The sequence below is a fragment of the Hemitrygon akajei genome, chromosome 1 (assembly GCF_048418815.1).
Source record: "Hemitrygon akajei chromosome 1, sHemAka1.3, whole genome shotgun sequence".
NCBI lineage: Eukaryota > Metazoa > Chordata > Chondrichthyes > Myliobatiformes > Dasyatidae > Hemitrygon > Hemitrygon akajei.
In genome coordinates, this window is record NC_133124.1 from 64649561 (window position 1) to 64670543 (window position 20983).

The window sequence follows — 20983 nt, forward strand, 5'->3', positions numbered from 1 at the left end:
TACACACTGTAATTGTTTTATTTATTTATTTTATATATCATGTATTGCATTGTACTACTGCTGCTAAGTTAACAAATTTCACAGCACATTCTGATGGTAATAAACCTGATTCTGGTTCTGAGTATTGAAAGGCCTGGCTAGGGTGGATGTGGAGCGGATGTTTCCTGTAGTGGGACAGTCTAGGACCAATGCACAGCCTCTGAATAGAGGTAGATCCATTTAGAAAAGAAATGAGGTGGAATTTCTTTAGTATGATGGCAGTGAATCTGTGCAATTCATTGCCACAGACAGCTGTGGAGGTCAGGCCATTGAGCATATTTAAGGTGGAGATTGATAGGTTCTTGATTAGCCAAGGGATCAATGATTATGGGGTGAAGGCAGGAGAATGTGGATGAGAGGGATAATAAATATTCCATGATATAATGGCGAAACAAACTCATGGTCTGAATGGTCCAATTTTGCTCCTGTGTCTTATGGTCTTATACAAAACTACAAAAAATATCTGTGAGAAAATCATGGTTCCCAGTACAGGGAAACTCAATCCTCTTCCTTGCAATCACTCCTGTCAGTGGCTTCATTTGGCTGAGTAGAGGTTTCATGTACCTTCAGTGCTATTGGTAATTGTATATGGTTTTGAATTCTGAATATTCAAAACATTCATCTGACAGAGTGCCCTCTCAAAACCCCAAACCATCCATATGATGTGAAATTTTGAGCTGCACTATAGTTTGATAGGTTTAAAATTGTTTGGATACACTTTTGTTTTCTTGCACACTAGGTTATAATAAATAACGCAGCTGGAAACTTCATCTCACCCTCGGAAAGACTTTCTGCTAATGCTTTTAAAGCCATTACAGAAATTGTTCTCAATGGTACTGCATATGTAACTCTGGAAATTGGAAAAGAATTGATTAAAGCAAAAAAAGGTAAGAAGATTTTGCTCTTTAGAAACCACATGGAAAACAATGTGTATTTCATTTGTATATATCAGAAGAAAGTTTAACATTGATTGTCTTGATGCTTATTTTGAGATGGATAATGTTGCTTAAAGTGGAAAGTGATGGATTCAATCCCTGTTTTCGCCTATAATAGAAGATAACAGTTATTTCAGTTATATTATTTGACAGGTCTGAAAACTTTAGATCTTGCTTTTTTACAGTTTCATTCAAAGTACCCCATGGCATATTAAGTGCAATAAAGATATTTAGGATATGTTTGATAGTGCTAGATCCTGAATCATATTGTTATTATCAAATCCTTCTAGGATAGTTTTGCAAACTCAGTGGTAATGTAAAACTTCCCTTAGAGTTTGAACCTGATTTATGGGAGATAGGTTGAGCATTTACTTCTGGAATAAAAATAGGAAAATGCTGGTGATTCTTGGTAGATCATCAAGTCAAGTCAAGTCAACTTTTATTGTCATTTCGACCTGCTGGTACAGTGCATTGTAAAAATGGGACAATGTTTTTCAGGACCATGGTGTTACACGACACAGTACAAAAAACTAGACCGAACTGCGTAATAAAAAAAAAACAACACAGAGAAAGCTACACTAGACTACAGACCTACACTGGAGTGCATAAAGTGCACAAAAACAGTGCCGGCATTACAATAAATAAACAGGACAGTAGGGCAAGGTGTCAGTCCAGGCTTCGGGTATTGAGGAGTCTGATAGCTTGGGGGAAGAAACTGTTACATAGTCTAGTCGTGAGAGCCCGAATGCTTCGGAGCCTTTTCCCAGACGGTAGGAGGGAGAAGAGATTGTATAAGGGGTGCATGGGGTCCTTCATAATGCTGTTTCCTTTGTGGATGCAGCGTGTAGTGTAAATGTCCGTGATGGCGGGAAGAGAGACCCCAATGATCTTCTCAGTTGACCTCGCTATCCACTGCAGGGCCTTGCGATCCGAGATGGTGCAATTTCCGAACCAGGCAGTGATGCAGCTGCTCAGGATGCTCTCAATACAATCCCTGTAGAATGTGATGAGGAATGGGGGGTGGGAGATGGACTTTCCTCAGCCTTTGCAAAAAGTAGAGACGCTGCTGGGCTTTCTTTGCTATGGAGCTGGTGTTGAGGGAACCAGGTGAGATTCTCCGTCAGGTGAACACCAAGAAATTTGGTGCTCTTTACGATCTGTACCGAAGAGCCGTCGATGTTCAGCAGGGAGTGGTCGCTCCATGCCCTCCTGAAGTCAACAACCATCTCTTTTGTTTTGTTCACATTAAGAGACAGGTTGTTGGCTCTGCACCAGTCCGTTAGCCACTGCACCTCCTCTCTGTAATCTGGCTCGTCGTTCTTGCTGATGAGACCCACCACGGTCATGTCATCAGCGAACTTGATGATATGGTTCGAGCTGTGTGTTGCAGCACAGTCATGGGTCAGCAGAGTGAACAGCAGTGGATTGAGCACGCAGCCCTGGGGAGCCCTCGTGCTCAGTGTGACGGTGTTGGAGATGCTGCTCCCGATCCGGACTGACTGAGGTCTCCCAGTCAGGAAGTCTAGGATCCAGTGCAGAGGGAGGTGTTCAGGCCCAGTAGGCTCAGCTTTCCAGTCAGTTTCTGAGGGATGATTGTGTTGAATGCTGAACTGAAGTCTATGAACGGCATACGAACGTATGTGTCTTTTTTGTCCAGGTGGGTTAGGGCCAGGTGGAGGGTGGTGGCAATGGCATCATCTGTTGAGCGGTTGGGACGGTACGCAAACTGCAGGGGGTCTAGTGAGGGGGGCAGCAGGGTCCTGATATGCTTCATGACGAGCCTCTCGAAACACTTCATGATGATGGATGCAAGTGCAACGGGACAGTAGTCATTTAGGCAGGACGCTGAAGACTTCTTTGGCACGGGGACGATGGTGGCGGCTTTGAAGCATGTTGGAATGGTGGCGTTGCTCAGGGAGATGTTGAAGATGTCAGTGAGGACATCTGCTAGCTGGTCTGCACATCCTCTGAGCACTCTTAACAGGGATGTTGTCTGGTCCAGCAGCCTTCCGTGGGTTGACCCTGCACAGGGTTCTTCTCACGTCGGCCACAGAGAGACACAGCACCTGGTCATTCACAGGAGGGGTGGACTTCCTCACCGCCATGTCATTTTCCGCCTCAAACCGGGCGTAGAAGTTATTCAGCGCATTTGGTAGGGAGGCATCACCTGCACAGTCAGGTGATGTTGTCCTGTAATTGGTGATGTCCTGGATGCCCTTCCACATGCGCCTCGTGTCGCCGTTGTCCTGGAAGTAACTGTGGATTAGCTGGGCATGTGCACGCTTTGCCCCTTTGATGGCTCGGGACAGTTTGGCCCTCGCTTTTGTTAGAGCTGCCTTGCCGCCTGCTCTGAAGGCGGAGTCGCGGGACCTCAGCAGCGCACGCACCTCTGCGGTTATCCATGGCTTCTGGTTGGCATGTATAGTGATGGTCTTGGACAGAGTAACATCATCAATGCACTTTCTGCTGTAGCTGATCACTGATGCTGTGTACTCCTCTAAGTTGGTAGAGTCGCAATCGGTTGCAGCCTCCCTGAACATGTGCCAGACAGTGTATTCAAAGCAGTCTTGAACAGCAGAGATGGCCCCAGCTGGCCAGGTTTTCACCTGCTTCTGAACTGGTCTGGAGCGCCTGATGAGCGGTCTGTATGTTGGGATCAGCATAACAGAGATGTGGTCTGAGTATCCGAGGTGGGAGCAGGGCTCTACCCGGTATGCGTCAGGGTTGTTTGTGTAAACCAGGTCCGACATGTTCTCCCCTCTCATTGCAATGTCCACATACTGATGGAATTTGGGGAGCACTGACTTAAGGTTCGTGTGGTTAAAATCACCAGCGACAATAAACAGACCATCAGGGTGTGCATTCTGCAGTTCGCTAATAGCCCCATACAGTTCACAGAGCGCCTCCTTAGCATTAGCGCTGGGGGGAATGTAGACAGAGGTGAATTCACATGGCAAATAAAATGGTCTGCATCGAACATCATGTAGATATGTGGAGGAAAGAAGAGGTAGATAAGATTATATTAGAATTGGAATAGTTTAAAATGTAATTTTTGAGGTTCGCTAATATGTTTGAGAAGGGAGAGGGGTGAAAGACTGGAAATTATAGATGGATAGATATTTTATTGATCCTAAAGGAAATTACAGTGTCACAGTAGCATTGCAAGTGCACAGATATACTAATATTAAAAGAGAAGTAAGAAAGAAAAACATAAGCTACCTCAAACATTCTAATGGGGAGGCAGAAGTCATCACTTCCCATCTAGGCCATTTAGCAAAACTTAGTGGTTCGTGAGATGTTAAGAGTCCATTATTAAGGGTGAGGTTTTGGAGTACTTGGAAGCACATGATAAAATATGTTTCCTTAAGGGATGATATTGTCTGTCAAATCTGTTGGAATTCTTTGAGGAAATAACAAGCAGGATAGACAGAGAAAAATCACTAGGTATTACTTGCTTGGATTTTCAGAAGGTTTTTCGACAAGCTGCCACACATACAGTGGCTAAATAAGATAGATGCCTATGGTTAAGTTACCAGCATGGATAGAAGATTGGTTTACTGCAGAAGGCAAATAGTGGCAATAAAGGTCTTCTCTGGTAGGTTGCTGGGCTATTGGTGTTCCCCAGGAGTCAGTGTAGGGTCCGCTACTTTCTATCTTATACATTAATGATCTGGATGGTGGAATTGATGGAGCTTTGGCCAAGTTTACAGAGAATACAATGATGGAGGGGTAGGTGGAGCTGAGGAAGCAAGGAGCCTGCAGAAGTACTTGAGTTGGTTGAGAGAATGAGCAAAGTAGCAGGTGGAATATAGCATAGGAAGTGTACAGTCATGCACTTTGGCAGAAGAAATAAAGGCATGATTATCTTCTAAATGGGAGAGAATTCAGAAATTGGAATTACAAAGTGACCTGGGAGTCCTAGTGCAGAATTCCCTAAAGGTTAACTTGCAGACTGAGTCAGTGGTAAGGAAAACGAAGGCAGTATTAGCATTGTATTTTAAGAGGCCTGGACATCAAAATCAAAATTAGTTCTGATTTCAAGGTCAAGATAGCTCTGAGCTGCAGTCTCTATAGCGGTCATGGCATAGACTTAGTTGTTATTTAGGTTTGTGGGGATGGTTTTAGGCACAGAGAGAGGAGTCAGGGTCAGTTTAGGGTTTAGAAATGGGATGTGGTGAATTTGAAGTCTAGCCAGAGTCTGCCGCTCTGCGCTCTGCATGAAGGTCAGCAACATGGATGTGCAACAAAGGACATCAGTGGACAGGTGTCAGGCTGGCAAGCGCTGTGTTTGAAGACTAGTCGGCAAGTCTCCCGAGGACAGTGGCTCTATCTGTTGGAGGACTATCCACTCAAGAAGCACTCGGACTCGTGACCCCCTAGGTTGGTGAGTTTGTGAGTCCAGAACTCAGGGTCCTGTCACCAGTGTGTCTGGAGTTCGAGGCCTAGAGTTTGGAGTCCGGGCTTTGGCGAATCCTGGAGATTATATCGAAAGTTGAGGTTCAATGGCGAAGCCTGGATCTTTGAGTCCATTGGGGAATTTGGAAGGCATGATGTCTGCATGCAAGCACTCTGGAAGTCTGGAGACAGCCTGTCCTGGAGCTGGGTGACTGTCTCTATATGTGAGTGGGTGGATAGGAGGAGAAAAAGGGGCTGGTTCTGCTGCTGTTGTTGAGTGTGTTATTCTGCTGAATGTTTTGGGCCTGCCATTTTGTTGCCAGAATATATGACAACACATACAGGCAGTCCCCAGCACACCTTTTGGTTGTTATTGAAAACAATGCATTTCACTGTATGCTCCAATATACATCTGCTAAATAAATGAATCTGAATATAAATAAAACCAAGAATGTAATGCTGAGGCATTAAAAGGTGTTGCTCAGATCACATTTGAAGTATTGTGTGCAGTTTTAGGCCTCAAGTCTAAGGAAGGATATGCTGCTGTTATAATGGGTCCAGAGGATGTTTACAAGAATGATCCAGGGACGAAAAGTTTTCCGTTTCTGGAGCATTTATCGGCTCTGAGCCTGTACATTCTTGAGTTTAGAAGGATCAGGGAAGATCTCATTGAAACCTACTGATTATTGAAAGGTCTGGATAAAGTGGATGTGTCCTGACGAAGGGTCTCGGCCCGAAACGTCAACAGTGCTTCTCCTAATAGATGCTGCCTGGCCTGCTGTGTTCCACCAGCATTTTCTGTGTGTTGTTTGAATTTCCAGCATGTGCAGGTTTCCTCGTGGATGTGGAGAGGATGTTTCCACTAGTTGGAGAGCTTTAAGACCAAAGGACACAGCCGCAGAGTCAAAGAATGTCCATTTAGAACAGAGATGAGGAGGAATTTCTTTAGCCAAGGATGGTAAATCTGGAATTCATTGCTACAGACAGCTCTGGAGACCAAGTCTTTGTGTATATTTAAAGCAGGTGTTGATAGGTTCTGGATAAGTAAGGATGTCAAAGGTTATGGGGAAATGGACAGAGAATGTTGTTGAGAGGGAATAATAAACCAGCCAAGATTGAATGGCGGAACAGACTTGATGGGACGAGATGCTGAATTCTGCTCCTATGTCTTATAAAATGGTGATATTACAAGGCAACAGATTATAGAACATAGAATAGTGCAGGACAGGAACAGCCCCCTTGGCTCACAATGTCATGCCAAACTAAATAAGCTAACGAAAGCTGCAGACTCAATCCGAGGTATTTTTGACCCTGGCATCTGGAAGGCATCATACCATCCAAGTATCTCTTTCATGTCTGCTCCTCTGACTGTTGAATCCCCTTTACCACTGCTCTCTTCTTCCCCCATTCTTTTCTAATCACAGAGCCAGATTCAGTGCCAGAGACCTGGTTGCTGCAGCTTTCCCCAAAAGTAACCAAAGCGGTATACTTATTATTGAGGGGAACAGCTGCAGGGGTACTCTGCAGTATCTTCCTATTCCCTTTCCCTCTCCTGACAGTTACCCAGCTATCTGCCTCTTGCAACTTAGGTGTGACTACCTCCTTGTAGCTCTTATCTATCACTTCCTCATTCTCCCGAATGAGCCGAAGGTCATCCAGCTCCAGTTCCTAACATAGTCTGTAGAGCTGTACCCAGATACCCTTTCGCAGATGAGGCTGTCAGGAGTCACTACAGGAGTACATCACTAACCTGGGATCCATCTCACTATTTTCATTAGGCACCATTAAAAAAGAGAAACAACAAGAACTTCAAACTAGCCTCTGCCTCTCACTGAAGCCTCTTGAGCAAAAGCCGCAGTTCCCCCTTGAACCTCTGTCCCACTCACACAATGGCTGCTCCCAAAATTGCCACATCACTTAAACCTAACATTTCTTTTAGCCCTTGCCAAGTACCTAATAACCCAAATGTTCTTAAGCTCAGCAGGGAGTTTCAAAAGGTACCGCTCATTTTTGAAATCTGCTGCCACACTCCACAAGTAACTGTTCCCGCAGTCTCAAGCTCCACAGAAAGTGAGAAGGTAGAGAGTATATTCTGTCTGGAGTGAATGACCAGTGATGTTCTACAAGAAACTGTTCTGGGACCCCTACTCTCCATGCTTTTTATACATGTTGGATGAGGAAGTGGAAGGGTGGGTTAGTAAGTTTGCAGATAACACCAAGATTGATAGCATTGTGGATAGTGTAGACGTTTGTCATGAGTTTCAAAGGGACATTGATAGGATGCATAGATGGGCTGAGAAGTGGCAAATGGTGAGAACTGTGAACGTTGATCTTCAAGGCAGAATAGAGGATTAATGGTGGGATTCTTGGCAATTTGGAGGAACAAAGGGATATTAAGGTCCTCAAAGTTGCTGTGCAAATTGATTTTTATGAATGAGTTGGGTGATTAAGGAGGCACACAGTATGCTGGCTTTCATTAGTCAGGCGATTGAGTTCAAGCTGCAAGGTATTGTGGTGGCTCTATTAAACTCTGATCAGACCACACCTGGAGTATTGTGTTCAGTCCTGGTGGCCTCATTTTAGGAAGGATGTGGAAACTTTATATAGTGTGTAGAGGAGACTTACTTGGATCATGGAGCATGTTTTATGAGGATGAGTTAAGTGAGCTAAGGCTTTTCTCTTTGGAGCGAAGGAGCACGAGTGGTGGCTTTATTGAGGTGCACGTGCTGTTAAGACACATAGAGTGGACAGCCAGAGACTTTTCTCAGGGTGGAAATGGCTAATTACGAGGGGGCATAGTTTTTAAGATGATTGGAGGAAAATATGAGGGGGGGGATGTCAGAAGTAAGTTTTTACAAAGTGTCTAGTTAATGCATGAAATGCGCTACCAGGTCATTTAAGATTTTTTAGATAGGCACATGAACGAAAGAAAAATTGAGGGCTATGTGGGAGGGAAGGTTAGATTGACCTTAGAGTAGGTTTAAGGGTCAGAACACTATCAAAGGGGCAAAGGGCATGTACTGTGCTGTATTCATCTATGTTCTATCCTCTGTGTTCTTCTCCTTGGTGAATATCCATGCTAAGTACTCATTTAGGGCCTTGCCCCCATTCATCACCTCCAAGCATATGTCCCCTTCTTTATCCTTCTCCCTAATTATCTTCATGCTCTTGATGTATGTATAGAATGCCTTGGATTCTTTTTAATCCTCCTTGCCAAGAACTTCTCCTGGCCCCACCCAGCTTTCCTAATTCACTTATTACCTTCTTTTCTAGCTTCTTTATAATCCTCCAGAGCTCATCGATTTTAGCTTCCTGACCCATACATTTTTCTTTCTTGACCAAATTCATAACCGCTCTAGTCATCTAACATTTTTGTCATTCTTGTCCTTCCTTCTTGATGGAAACATGCCTGTCTTGAACCTTGTGAAGTTGGTCTTTAAACAACTTCCACGTGTCAGATTTAAGCTTACTCAAAAGAAGCTGTTCCCAATTAGCATTCCCTAGTTCCTGTCTCACAGTCTAGTAATTCCAACTGCCCCCCCCCCCCCACCAGTTTAATGCTTTCATGCAAGATACATACTAACCTGTATTCATAGCTACCTCAATAGTTACGGAGTTGTGAACTTGCCCATAGAAGATGTTATGGTCATGGATCAGAGAAAAAAAAAGTGGCATAAAACAGAGAAGGCTAGAAATACTTAGAAGGTAAAATGTTGTCCAAATGAAGAGAAACAGAATTAACGTTATGAGCGCTTGACTTTTCATTTGCATCCCAGCCACCTAAAGCATTCATTCTTTCATGAGTGGGATACTATAACTGCAGTGTATCACCTAAGAGTGCACTGCAGTTACTTGGCTGTATCATTAGTTTCTCAAAGAATAGGATTATTTTATTAATACTTCAAAAATGCTCCAAATTATTTTTCTCACCACTTAGTTTTTGTATATTTTCTATAATGTTTACCATTTATAATTATTTAGTGAGTTCCAAATCACTGTCTTCTAGGTGCAGCTTTCCTAGCCATTACTACCATTTATGCAGAGACTGGGTCAGGATTTGTGATGCCCAGTGCATCAGCAAAAGCAGGAGTAGAAGCCATGAGCAAGTAGGTATTTTTAGATAGTTGATGACAATATCAATGTCATCATTTCTCTCTGTTATTAAAGAGTAATTATTTTTGAACATATACACATGTCCAGTAATAACAAAAAGCCAGAGTTGCTATTTCGTTTGCCCTGTACAACAATGCTAGAACTTTGAAATGCATGCCCACCAACAAAAGAACATGAATCAGCATTATTGTCGCCAAGGCTTCCATTACAGTTACCAACGATCTTCACTAGTGTGAATTTTTAAATTCTTTAATAAGTGCGCAGCAAGAGATTATTTATGGGAAGGTTACTGGAGGAATTTTGAGGGACCACATTTGGATAGACAGAGTTTGGTTAGGAAGAGTCTGTGTAGTTTTGTGCATGAAAAGTCAGTGCTTGATAAACCTCAGAGTTATTTTGAAGAGATAATCATAAAGGTAAATGAGTGTTGGGCAGTGGATGTTTACTATTTAGAGTTCAGCATAGCCTTCACAAGGTCCTGCTTTGGTCTGAAAGGTTGGAATCCACGGAGAGCTAGTTAGGTGGATTTAAAATTGGCTCCGAGGTAGGAAGCAGAAGGTGGTGGTTTCTCAGAATGAAAGCCGGTGATTATTGGTGTGCCACAAGGGTCATATTGGGACCCTTGCTATTTGTTATTTATATAAATGATTTGGATGCTAAAAGATTGATCAATAGGTTTAGGAATGACAAAATTAGAAGGTGGTGTTGATAGTGAAGAAGTTTATCGTAGATTGCTAGGGGATCTTGATCGGTTAGGGAAGTGGGTTGAGGAGTGGAAAATGGATTTCAATACACATAAGTGTGAGCTGATGCATTTTGGAAAGTCAGACCAGCATATGGCTTATACTATGAACTCGATGAGAGGGGAAAGATTTAAAAGGAACCTGAAGGGCAACTTTGTTCTCGTGGAAAGTGGTGAGCATATTGAACAAGCTGCCGGAGGAAGTGGTTGAGCCAGTTACAACAGAATAATATAAGATACACTTCAATGGATACATGGAGGGGCAGAGCTTAGAGACATATGGTCTGAACTCAGGAAATCGGGACTAGTTAAATGTGCATCTTGGTCAGCATGGACTTGTTGGGCCTATATTTATGCTGTTTTATTCTATGGCTATAAATCTATGGACATTGACCTCATTCAATTATTTAAAATATTAATTTATTAAAACTCAACATGAGTTGTTCCCTTGTCACATACATTTTTAAATCCCATCTTTATATCCTTTTAATTCACTTTTTATACTTGAATTTTCCAACAAATTCAAATCTGTCTTCCCTAGCTTGTGAGAATTTTTCAAAATACTTATTTGACAAGGCATACTGTTTCCTGCCCAGTTCACAGTGCTTCTTGATCCTTTTTTTTAAAGGATAGCTTATTAATTTCAGTTTTCCTCTTCAATTGTAGCAAATTCAGTTACTTGAAGGCACACCTGAGAAATAAATAATGTCATTATCTCGTGGTGCATAGCAAAATCTAGGTTATAATTTTAAATGATTTAAAATCTTCTGGATTGTCGAAGCCAGAAAATTACTGTAAGCTTTATGTTAGTCTTTTCATGTTAAGAATTTGTAATAAAAACAGAAAATGCTACATTTATAAAGACATTATCTGCAAAATAAGATTTAATTTTCAAGTGAATGATCTTTTGTTAAAGTTCACCAGTGGATGGGTATGTGGACGGGGCCAGGGGAGGGTTGGAGAGAACAGAAAGATTGACTATGACAAGATGAAAACCCAGATTGCTCTGGTGACATCAATGCTACTGGTGCTGTCTTGGGGGGTGGGGGGGGGGGGGATGGTGATATACAGTTGGCCCTCCTTATCTGCGGGAGATTGGTTCCGGGACCCTTCATGGATACCAAAAAACGTGGATGCTCAAGTCCCTTATTTAACATGTCTCAGTGTGGTGGACTTTAGGAACGCTACCCGCAGTGTTTCTGTTCCATTGACGGAAAGCGATCATAGTTGAAAATAAAGTGATCGGAAAGAGGTGAAAAGCCATCAGTCATTGGAAAAGCATTAGGCTACAGTCAGTCAACGATCAGAACAATTTTAAAGGATAAAGTGAGAGTAATGGAGCATGCGAAAGGCCCTGTCCCAATTAAAGCTACAATTATTACTAAGCGACGCAGTGGTTCAATTATTGAAATACTTATGTTTAAGTGTTTTATATGCATAAAAAGGTAAAATATATACTATATAGTAAGACAAACGTTTGACTAACTGATGCTAAATAATACCGGATGTACCTGTTCCGACTTGTGTACAAATCCAACTTAAAGACTGCCTGTACTTTAAATCATCTCTAGATTATTTATAATACCTAATACAATGTAAATGCTATGTAAATAGTTGTTATACTGTATTGTTTGGAGAATAATGACAAGAAAAAAGTCTGTACATGTACCAACAGCAAGTGCTGGAGAGAGAACTTCTGGGTTTTCCTGATCCGCGGTTGGTTGAATAAGTTCTTAGGGCCACATTGTGCCATTATGGAAGATTACATGCTGTTTTTTATAGACCACTTATTCATGAAAAATAATACAAATTAGATGACTGCTTTCTGAACTCCATTTAGTGTATTAGACGATGTAGGCAAAGATATTTTCACATAATTTTGTAAATTTCATCATCAATATCGATACTTTGTTTTGCCACAAAATGCAACTGTTAACATATAGGTAGATTTTGTTATTCAACCTGTGCAGAAATACTACAAACTTTCTTTTGTTTTCGTTCACAGATCACTGGCTGCTGAATGGGGTCGATATGGTATGAGATTCAATATAATTCAACCAGGACCGATTAAAACAAAGGTATTATGAACATATGAATTAGGGTCACAAACAAGCCAATCTGCCCCTTAAGTCTATTCTGCTATTTAATAAGATTATAGCTGATCTGATTACAACCTCAACTCCATGTACCATGTTCGCATATATGTGCAGTAACCTGTAACTTGTAAAATTGTCATTGCTCTCGTATTTCTTTATCTGTGACATCTGTAACCTTATGACTATTTAATTTGAGGCATAGTTTACTATGCATTTCTAAATTGATATTTGTAAGGTTATTTAACTACTACCTTATCTCTTGTTCATTCTCAGTTGTTTATAGTTTGAAATTAGTTCAGTAGTACCATGTCCATTAGTAAACATGCAAGCACATTCTTATGTGCAGTTGTTAGTTGTTGGTAATCAGGAGAATATTCTTCAGAACTGTATTAGGAATATAATGATGTAGGCTTATGGCTAGCCTTAAAACTTAAGTAGATAGGTAAAAGAGATTTGAATGATCATAATCATGGACAAGATGTAGTTTTCATTTCTCTCTGTGTCCAGTAAATGTAGGAAGTAGGCATAGTCTAAGTATAACCGAGGAGCATCATTTCCAGTGCCACTAGGTTAAGAAATTGTTGTTATCCTTTGCCGTTCTGTGGACCTTTATCCTCAGTGAAGAATGGTGACCTTATTCAAATGAATGGGGCTATGCTGGGTGTATCAGCTAGAGCTGCTGTAAAACTAGGGACTAGGTAGCCAATGTCAGATCACAATATCAGGGAATCACCGTTGGAGTGAGAGGTCAAATACACCACAGCTTGTGATGGATATTCACTGTCCAGGGCCTGGGTGGCCGAGCTCAGCTTTCTGACACACCAGCTGCCTCTTCCAGGGGTTCAAAGAGTTGTTTTTAAATAAGTTAAACTCCCAACTAATATTCCTTGCTTGCCTTCTTGTCATTAACAAGAAGCAGTCTTCGGTTCTTAATGTAAATTGCAAGCAATGATCAGTCTATAAAGAGCAGGCTGCTCAAGAGGTCAAATCAAGTTTATTGTCATTTCAACCATAAACTGCTGTTACAGTACACAGTTAAAATGAAAGAACGTTCCTCCAGGACCCTGGCACTACATGAAACAGCACAAAACTACACTAGACAATGTGAGACAGCACAAGGCTACACTAGACTATGTAAAACATATAAACTGCACTAGACTACAGACCTGCACAGGACTACATAAAGTGCACAAAACAATGCAGTACAATAATTATATAAACAAAACAATAGGCACAGTAGAGGACAAATTACAATATAATAATAAATGATGTAGATGTCAGTCTCGACTCTTGAGTATTGAGGAGTCTGATGACTTGGGTTATGTTAATTGGGCCTTCATCAAACTAGGCAATACTGGGTAAGTTATTTAGATGAAGGAAGTTTATAGACCAGACTGGTACTATCACTTAGCACATCAAGTATCTGATCTCTCAATAGTTGTTAGATTTGTGTATTCGGAGAATCAACCCTCACAGCATTATTTTTGTGTGTCTAGTATCTCTATCACCAGAAGCTTTAGACCATCTGTGTGAATGTCCCAGCAAAGGTATCTGAAAATTATCAGATGTGTGTAGAGAAAAAGAATGGTATAAATGTTAAAGAGCAAACCCAGGCTTGTTAAGAACAATGAGAATTATGACAGAAAGACAGGGTGACTAGAATCCATTCCCCTGCCTTCAGTTTGTGCGATAGTGACTTGTTCGTCTGCAGTTCATTGGTATGTCTTTTTAGCTTATCGGATTTCTACCTGTATTTTGGAAATCCCTTGTGTTTTAGAAATCATTTGTAATTTGGAAATCTTTTATAATATAGAAATCCTCTGAGTTTTAAGTATGTTTTGAGAATTGTATTCATATTTAAAAGTGTATGACTAAAAATAAATGAATTGTATTTAAAGTACCTGGCTAGCTAGAAGTATCTCCCACTGTAGGACCCACTATTTATACAGTGGATATTAACAGCTAAACTTGCTGAGGAGAAACAACAAGGAAGTGATCTAGCTTTTGAAGTGTTGGTGGCTAAAGTATAACCTTTCTTTAATGAGGGTACCCGTAGCTGTCTATAATGGATAGGGCTTAAGAACTTTGTTTGTGTTCAGAACTTCACAGACAGCAAACCCAATACTTTCATACCCCTGACTTCCATTCTGTACCTCTGAGCTACTGTGTGTAGCTCAAGAACACAGTGATGCACATTGCAGCCAACTTACATTCTCTGGAACCACTGTTCTGCCAACAGTATAGTGCAGTTTATTAAATATATTATAGACAACAAAGAATTTTTGAATAGGGAATTATGGGAATCTAGCAGTAAAGTAGAATTCAGACTAATGATCAAATGGTGGAGCAGGCTTGAGGTGACATGTGTAATTTTGCTCTGATTTCTAATGTCCTCAAAATTTAAAAAATATTTTAATGTATTTACATACCTATTTAAAATATTTATTTTCTTTTTTTACCATGCAAAATAATTGTACTTCAAGCTAAAGCTAAACCTATTTTTAGTCAAATAATGTTTGACATTAATATTGTTTGTCTAGTCTACTTGTAGCATTTGTAATTTATTTTAACCTTTTTTAGGGTGCCTTTAGTCGACTTGACCCAAGTGGATTGTTTGAAAAAGAAATGCTGAAGAGAATTCCGATGGGCCGCTTTGGTACTGTGAATGAAATCTCCAATCTTGCTGCTTACCTGTGCAGTGATTATGCCAACTGGATTACAGGAGCAGTAGGTTACCATTTGTATTGTCTTGCTCTTTGTTTAAAATGGTATATTATCCTTGGTTATCTCCATCAAGAGGATTTAATCATAGCAAAGATAGTACAAAAAACTAGGGTAGGTAGTAGAAAATCTACTTTATGCCCTTTATAAATCTAGAGGGCATAGATTTTGAGATAAAGAGTAAGAAATTTAAATAGGATCTGAGGAAGGACATTTTCACCCATAGTGGTTGAAATCTAGAATGCACTGCATGAGCGGATGGTGGAAGCAGGCAATCTCCCAGCATAGGAATTGCCAAGGCATAGAGGGCTACAGAACGATTACTGCCAATTTTTTTAGTGTAGATAGATACTTAATGGTCAACATAGTCATTGAGAGCTAGAAAGTCTGTTTCTGTGCTGTTTAACTCTGTGACCTAATGGCGTTATCTATGGGAGGATGCTTAATTGGAAATGGCACTTAAAAGCCAGGACTGCAAAGGATTGTAGGATGTCAGGCACAGAAATAGGCCGTTCAGACCAACCATTCCATGATATTATGGGAATTCATTTTGAACCTTGTCCTGTTTTTCCATATCTAAATCTTTCAAGGTAACCAACTATTTCCTTGTTCCTGTTATACTTTTCCAGCTCTTCTATAAATGTATCCAAACCATTTTTAACCTGTTTAACTTTAACTTTAACCTGTTTGGTAGCAAGATACTTCTTGGTTAATGAAGTATTTTTTCTGAACCCTGTTGGTTTTCTACTGACTGTGTTAGATCAAAGAGGTCTAACTATAATAAAATTCAATTTAATCTGGCACATTTTGGATTTTGGTGCCAGAGTAGCGGATTTTGGTGCCAGAGTAGCAGATTTTCCAGACTATTGGATGTCACTTTTTTTTAAAGATATACAGTAAAGCACCTGTGAAACCAGTAAATTTGAAGTGATTTTAGGAATCTGAACCAGGTAATTTTTGAAGGAGTGTGGCCGACGAAACTACACAGGGTCCTGGTGAGCAGGAAGTGGGTGCAGAAACTGCTGCCTTAGTAGGAAGAGAATGTGAGAACCAGGGCAAATGTGAGTGGAATTATATACATAGGATTTCCAAATGATCGGATATTGCATTTTACATTCTTACTGTTCATTCTTCCTCACAAATGAAATGTTCTCTGTATCCAGTTTAACAAAAAGTTTGATAATTTTCCAGACCTTTAGATCATTCTGTAGCAAAAAAATTCTCAAGGGGAGAAAAAAAGACTGCTGAATGAATCAGAACTGTATATTTAATGCTCAGAGCCTTGCCTCCCAATGTTGAAAAAGGTCTGCAATGGAAGATAGGAATATGATGAAATACCTTCTATTAGAACATCTGCATCATCAAACTGCATTTATATATTGTTCCAAATATACTAAAGCAGTCAAAATAAATTTGTAGCAATGTTATCAAACAAAATTTCACACAGAGCCGCATAATCTATTACAATGGATACGGGTATCTCAAAAGGAGAGAGAGGTGGAGAGATTTAGGAAGGGATTTCCAGAGTTTGGGCCCTAAGCTTCAGAAGACATCAAAGCTGTCCATCAAAAGACATCAAAGCTGTTTTGTGAGGGCAGAAATGGAGGAGCACTGTTAGGGTGGGAAATCGTAGGATTAAAGAAATGGATAGGAAGAAGAGAGTCTGGAATGAAACAATCATGTTGTTTTAATTCTGCAGTAAAGTTTTTTCATTGGCAACACGAGTGAATCTGCAGATGCTGGAAATAAATAAAAACACAAAATGCTGACAGAACTCAGCAGGCCAGACAGCATCTATGGGAGGAGGTAGTGACGACGTTTCGGGCTGAAAGCCTTCATCAGGAGTGAAGTAACATGGGATGGTCGAGGGGGGAATAAGAAGTGGGGGGAGGGATGGAGTAGAGAGCTGGGAAGTGATAGGCTGAAGGGAAATGGGCTAGGGGGAAGGTGGAGAATTATGGGAAATAAAAGAGAAAGAAAGGTAGGGCTGGGGGGAGATTATAGTGAGGGGGGACAAAGAGAAAGAGAACCAGACTAAAATTATAGATAGGGATGGGGTAAGGGGGGCAGGGGTATGAATGGAGGTCTTGAAACCTTTCTCTCTTTCTCTCTCTTTCCCCCCTCACTATAATCTCACCCCAGCCCTACCTTTCTTTCTCTTTTATTTCCCATAATTCTCCACCTTCCCCCAGCCCATTTCCCTTCAGCCTATCACTTCCCAGCTCTCTACTCCATCCCTCCCCCCACTTCTTATCCCCCCCTCGATCATCCCATGTTACTTCACTCCTGATGAAGGCTTTCGGCCCGAAACTTCATCACTGCCTCCCCCCATAGATGCTGTCTGGCCTGCAGAGTTCTGCCAGCATTTTGTGTTTTTAAGTTTTTTCATTGTTTGGTTTTAAGCCAAACATAGCTGAATGTGTTTTTTTTTTAATATAGGTAATAAGATTTGACGGTGGTGAATTTCCTTCAATAGCTGGTGAATTTAACAGTCTGCAAAAGGTAACATCGTCTTTTCACCATGAAGCCTTTATTTTATGTACCTTTCACTTAGCCATAATTTCTACATGGAAGGCAAAGCGAAAATACCATAGATAACAAACCGATTTTCCATTAACTCTAGAGATGTTTGCAGGGATTAATGTATTTCTCACCCAAAAAATATGATCATTACTGATGCCGTCCAACATACATCCAATAACTAGTCTGTGTACTATTAAAGAGCAAAGTTTGTTTCTCATTACTTGCTGAAGAATTATTAAGTTGCTTTATTTCCCATTGGTATCTGTTATGATTTAAAAAGATAAATACTGTACAGGTTTCCCCCGCTATCCGAAGGTAGAGCGTTCCTATTAAACCTTTGTAAGCCGAAACGGTGTAAAGCGCAGCCGCCTCCCTTTCCCCCACCAGCACGCTGCCATCTGATCTTTCTGAGCCTGAGGTTCAGTCACCGGTTCCCGGGCCCTCGGGGGCTTCAGCTTCTTCTCACCACCACCCCTTCCCCGCTGACTCCACCAGCCTCCCACCCCCCTCGGACCAGAGCTCTCAACCCTGCCGGGTCTTCACCATCCCCTCCGACCTTCCTCTCTCTGAGGCTGAGCGCTCTGTTCTTAGTAAGGGCTTCACCTTTGTCCCCCTTCGCCCTCACCTCAGTGAGTTCCGCGTGCGCCAGGACGTGGAGCTCTTCTTCCACCGGCTCCATCTTCGAGCCCACTTCTTCGGTAGGGACTCTCCCACCCCCACCGATGACCCATTCTCCCGTCTCCAACCCTCCTCCTCCTCATGGACTCCCCGCCCAGGACCTCTACCTGCCCTGGATCTGTTCATCTCTAATTGCCATCGGGACATTAACCATCTCGACTTCACCACCCCTTGCTCCAATTCCAACCTTACCCCCTCTGAACGCTCTGCTCTCCATTCCCTCCGCAACAATCCCAACCTTACCATCAAACCCGCTGATAAGGGGGGTGCTGTTGTCGTCTGGCGCTCCGACCTGTACATAGCGGAGGCACGATGACAACTCGCTGACACCTCCTCTTATCTACCCCGGACCATGACCCCACTAGGGAGCACCAGTCCATTATCTCCCAAACCATTTCCGATCTCATCAGCTCGGGAGATCTCCCATCCACGGTCACCAAAACTTATAGTTCTCACACCCCGCACTTCCTGTTTCTACCTCCTACCTAAGATTCACAAACCTGCCTGTCCAGGCAGACCCATTGTCTCTGCTTGCTCCTGCCCCACTGAACTCATTTCTGCCTATCTCGACTCTGTTTTATCTCCCCTTGTTCAATCCCTTCCCACCTATGTCCATGATACTTCCCATGCTTTACATCTCTTCAAAGATTTCAAGTTCCCTGGCCCCCACCGCCTCATTTTCACCATGGACGTCCAGTCCCTATATACCTCTATCCCCCACCAGGAAGGTCTCCAAGCTCTCTGTTTCTTCCTGGATTCCAGACCCAGCCAATCACCCTCTACCACCACTCTTCTCCGCCTCGCGGAATTAGTCCTCACCCTTAACAATTTCTCCTTTGGCTCCTCCCACTTCCTCCAAACTAAAGGTGTAGCCATGGACACCCGCATGGGTCCTAGCTACGCCTGCCTTTTTGTCGGCCATGTGGAGCAATCTATGTTCCAAGCCTACACCGGTATCTGTCCTCCTCTTTTCTTATGTTATATTGACGACTGCATCGGCGCTGCTTCCAGCACACATGCTGAGCTCATCGACTTCATTAACTTCGCCTCCAACTTTCACCCCACCCTCAAATTCACCTGGTCTATTTCCGACACCTCCCTCCCCTTTCTAGATCTTTCTGTTTCTATCTCTGGAGACAGCCTATCCACTGACGTCTACTACAAACCTACTAACTCCCACAGCTACCTAGACTATTCCTCCTCCCACCCTGTCTCCTGCAAAAATGCTATCCCTTTCTCTCAATTCCTCCGCCGCATCTGCTCTCAGGATAAGGCCTTTCATTCTAGGACAAAGGAGATGTCTTCCTTTTTTAAAGAAAGGGGCTTCCCTTTGTCCACTATCAACTCTGCCCTCACCCCACCCCCCCCGCCAGCTCGCCAGGGATGGAGTCCCCCGGTCCTCACCTATCACCCTACCAGCCTACAGATCCAACGTATAATCCTCCGTAACTTCCACCACCTCCTACGTGATCCCACCACCAGCCACATCTTCCCCTCCCCCCCCACTCTCAGCTTTCCGCAGGGATTGTTCCCTATGCGACTCCCTTGTCCATTCACCCCCCCCCCCCCCCCCCACCCTCCCCACCAACCTCCCTCCGGGCACTCATCCCTGCAAACGGAAAGAGTGCTACACCTGCCCCCACACTTCTTCCCTCACCACCATCCCTGGCCCCAGACAGTCCTTTCAGGTGAGGCACCACTTCACCTGCAAGTCAACTGGGGTGATATACTGTACCCGGTGCTCCCAATGTGGCCATTTATACATTGGGGAGACCTGCTGCAGACTGGGAGACCGTTTCGCCGAACACCGGCACTCAGTCCTCCAGCAGTGGCGGGATCTCCCTGTGGCCACACACTTTAATTCCACAGACCACTCCCACTCCGACATGTCTGTCCATGGCCTCCTCTACCGTCAAGTTCCCAGACCCAAAAAATAACTTACCAAATTATACCAAATAGCACATAAAACCTAAAATATCACTAACATATAGTAAAAGCAGGAATGATGTGATAAATACACAGCTATATAAAGTAGAAATAATGTATGTACAGTGTAGATTCACTTACCAGAATTGGGAAGGTTGAGCCAAAACCAATTTGTAGAAAAAAATCGGCACGTACATGCATGCTCACACACCTGCCCACGCAAGGCTTCACAGTCATGGTAGTCTTTCTCGGGGTAAACACAAGTTTAAAGCGGGCGTCTTTTTTCGTAAAAGCAAAGTTGCGTAAAGTAGATGTTCAGAAAGTGGCAGACACCTTAAATCTACTTAAGCTTGACATTTAAATTCTCTTTTTTTTAATCATAGGTTACAAGTGACCAATGGGACATGCTGGAGTCCCTCATCAGAAAAACCAAAGGCTCCTAAGTGGTACAAATCAACAACAATTATAAATGACACATGGACAAGATTGTTATGCCTGTTTACTGGTAAAAAAATGCCTTGGTTTTAGATGATTTATATTTGATTATATTTTCAAAATAGTTATATTTAACTTGCCGAATTGAAATGGCTTTATTATGAGTAATACTTAAAACTATCATTGGTTATAAAATCAGAATTTGTTAATTTTAATTAAGTGAAACTGCTGTTTTGCTACTTTGCTGAGTGTTGTGAGGGTGAGGGCCAACGTCAGTCAGAGTTGACCATGGATATTGCATCCTAGCTGTCTGGATACGTAAGCCGGGGCAGTATGATGTGGAGAGCAAGCTGTTGCCCGTGTAGCAAGCTCCCCCTCTC

The 20983-nt window shown here is 42.3% G+C and overlaps 2 protein-coding genes across 2 annotated transcripts in view; one reads left to right on the forward strand and one right to left on the reverse strand.

Moving 5' to 3' along the window:
* The window catches only part of decr1 (2,4-dienoyl CoA reductase 1, mitochondrial), a 43786-nt gene extending 23098 nt beyond the window's left edge, over positions 1–20688 (forward strand). The window contains exons 5-10 of the mRNA XM_073044494.1: positions 779–926; positions 9376–9475; positions 12230–12302; positions 14901–15047; positions 17481–17543; positions 20552–20688. Coding sequence (XP_072900595.1) covers positions 779–926; positions 9376–9475; positions 12230–12302; positions 14901–15047; positions 17481–17543; positions 20552–20611 — 591 coding nt within the window. The 3' untranslated portion in view covers positions 20612–20688. The remainder of the gene's footprint in view (positions 1–778; positions 927–9375; positions 9476–12229; positions 12303–14900; positions 15048–17480; positions 17544–20551) is intronic.
* Positions 1604–20610, reverse strand: LOC140727237 (uncharacterized). The gene is made up of 2 exons (XM_073044505.1): positions 20310–20610; positions 1604–3941 (listed from the first exon to the last, which is right to left on the reverse strand). The coding sequence occupies exon 2, from the start codon at positions 3737–3739 to the stop codon at positions 2906–2908; it is 834 nt and encodes a 277-aa protein (XP_072900606.1). The 5' UTR covers positions 3740–3941; positions 20310–20610; the 3' UTR covers positions 1604–2905.
* Positions 20689–20983: the final 295 nt, after the last annotated feature.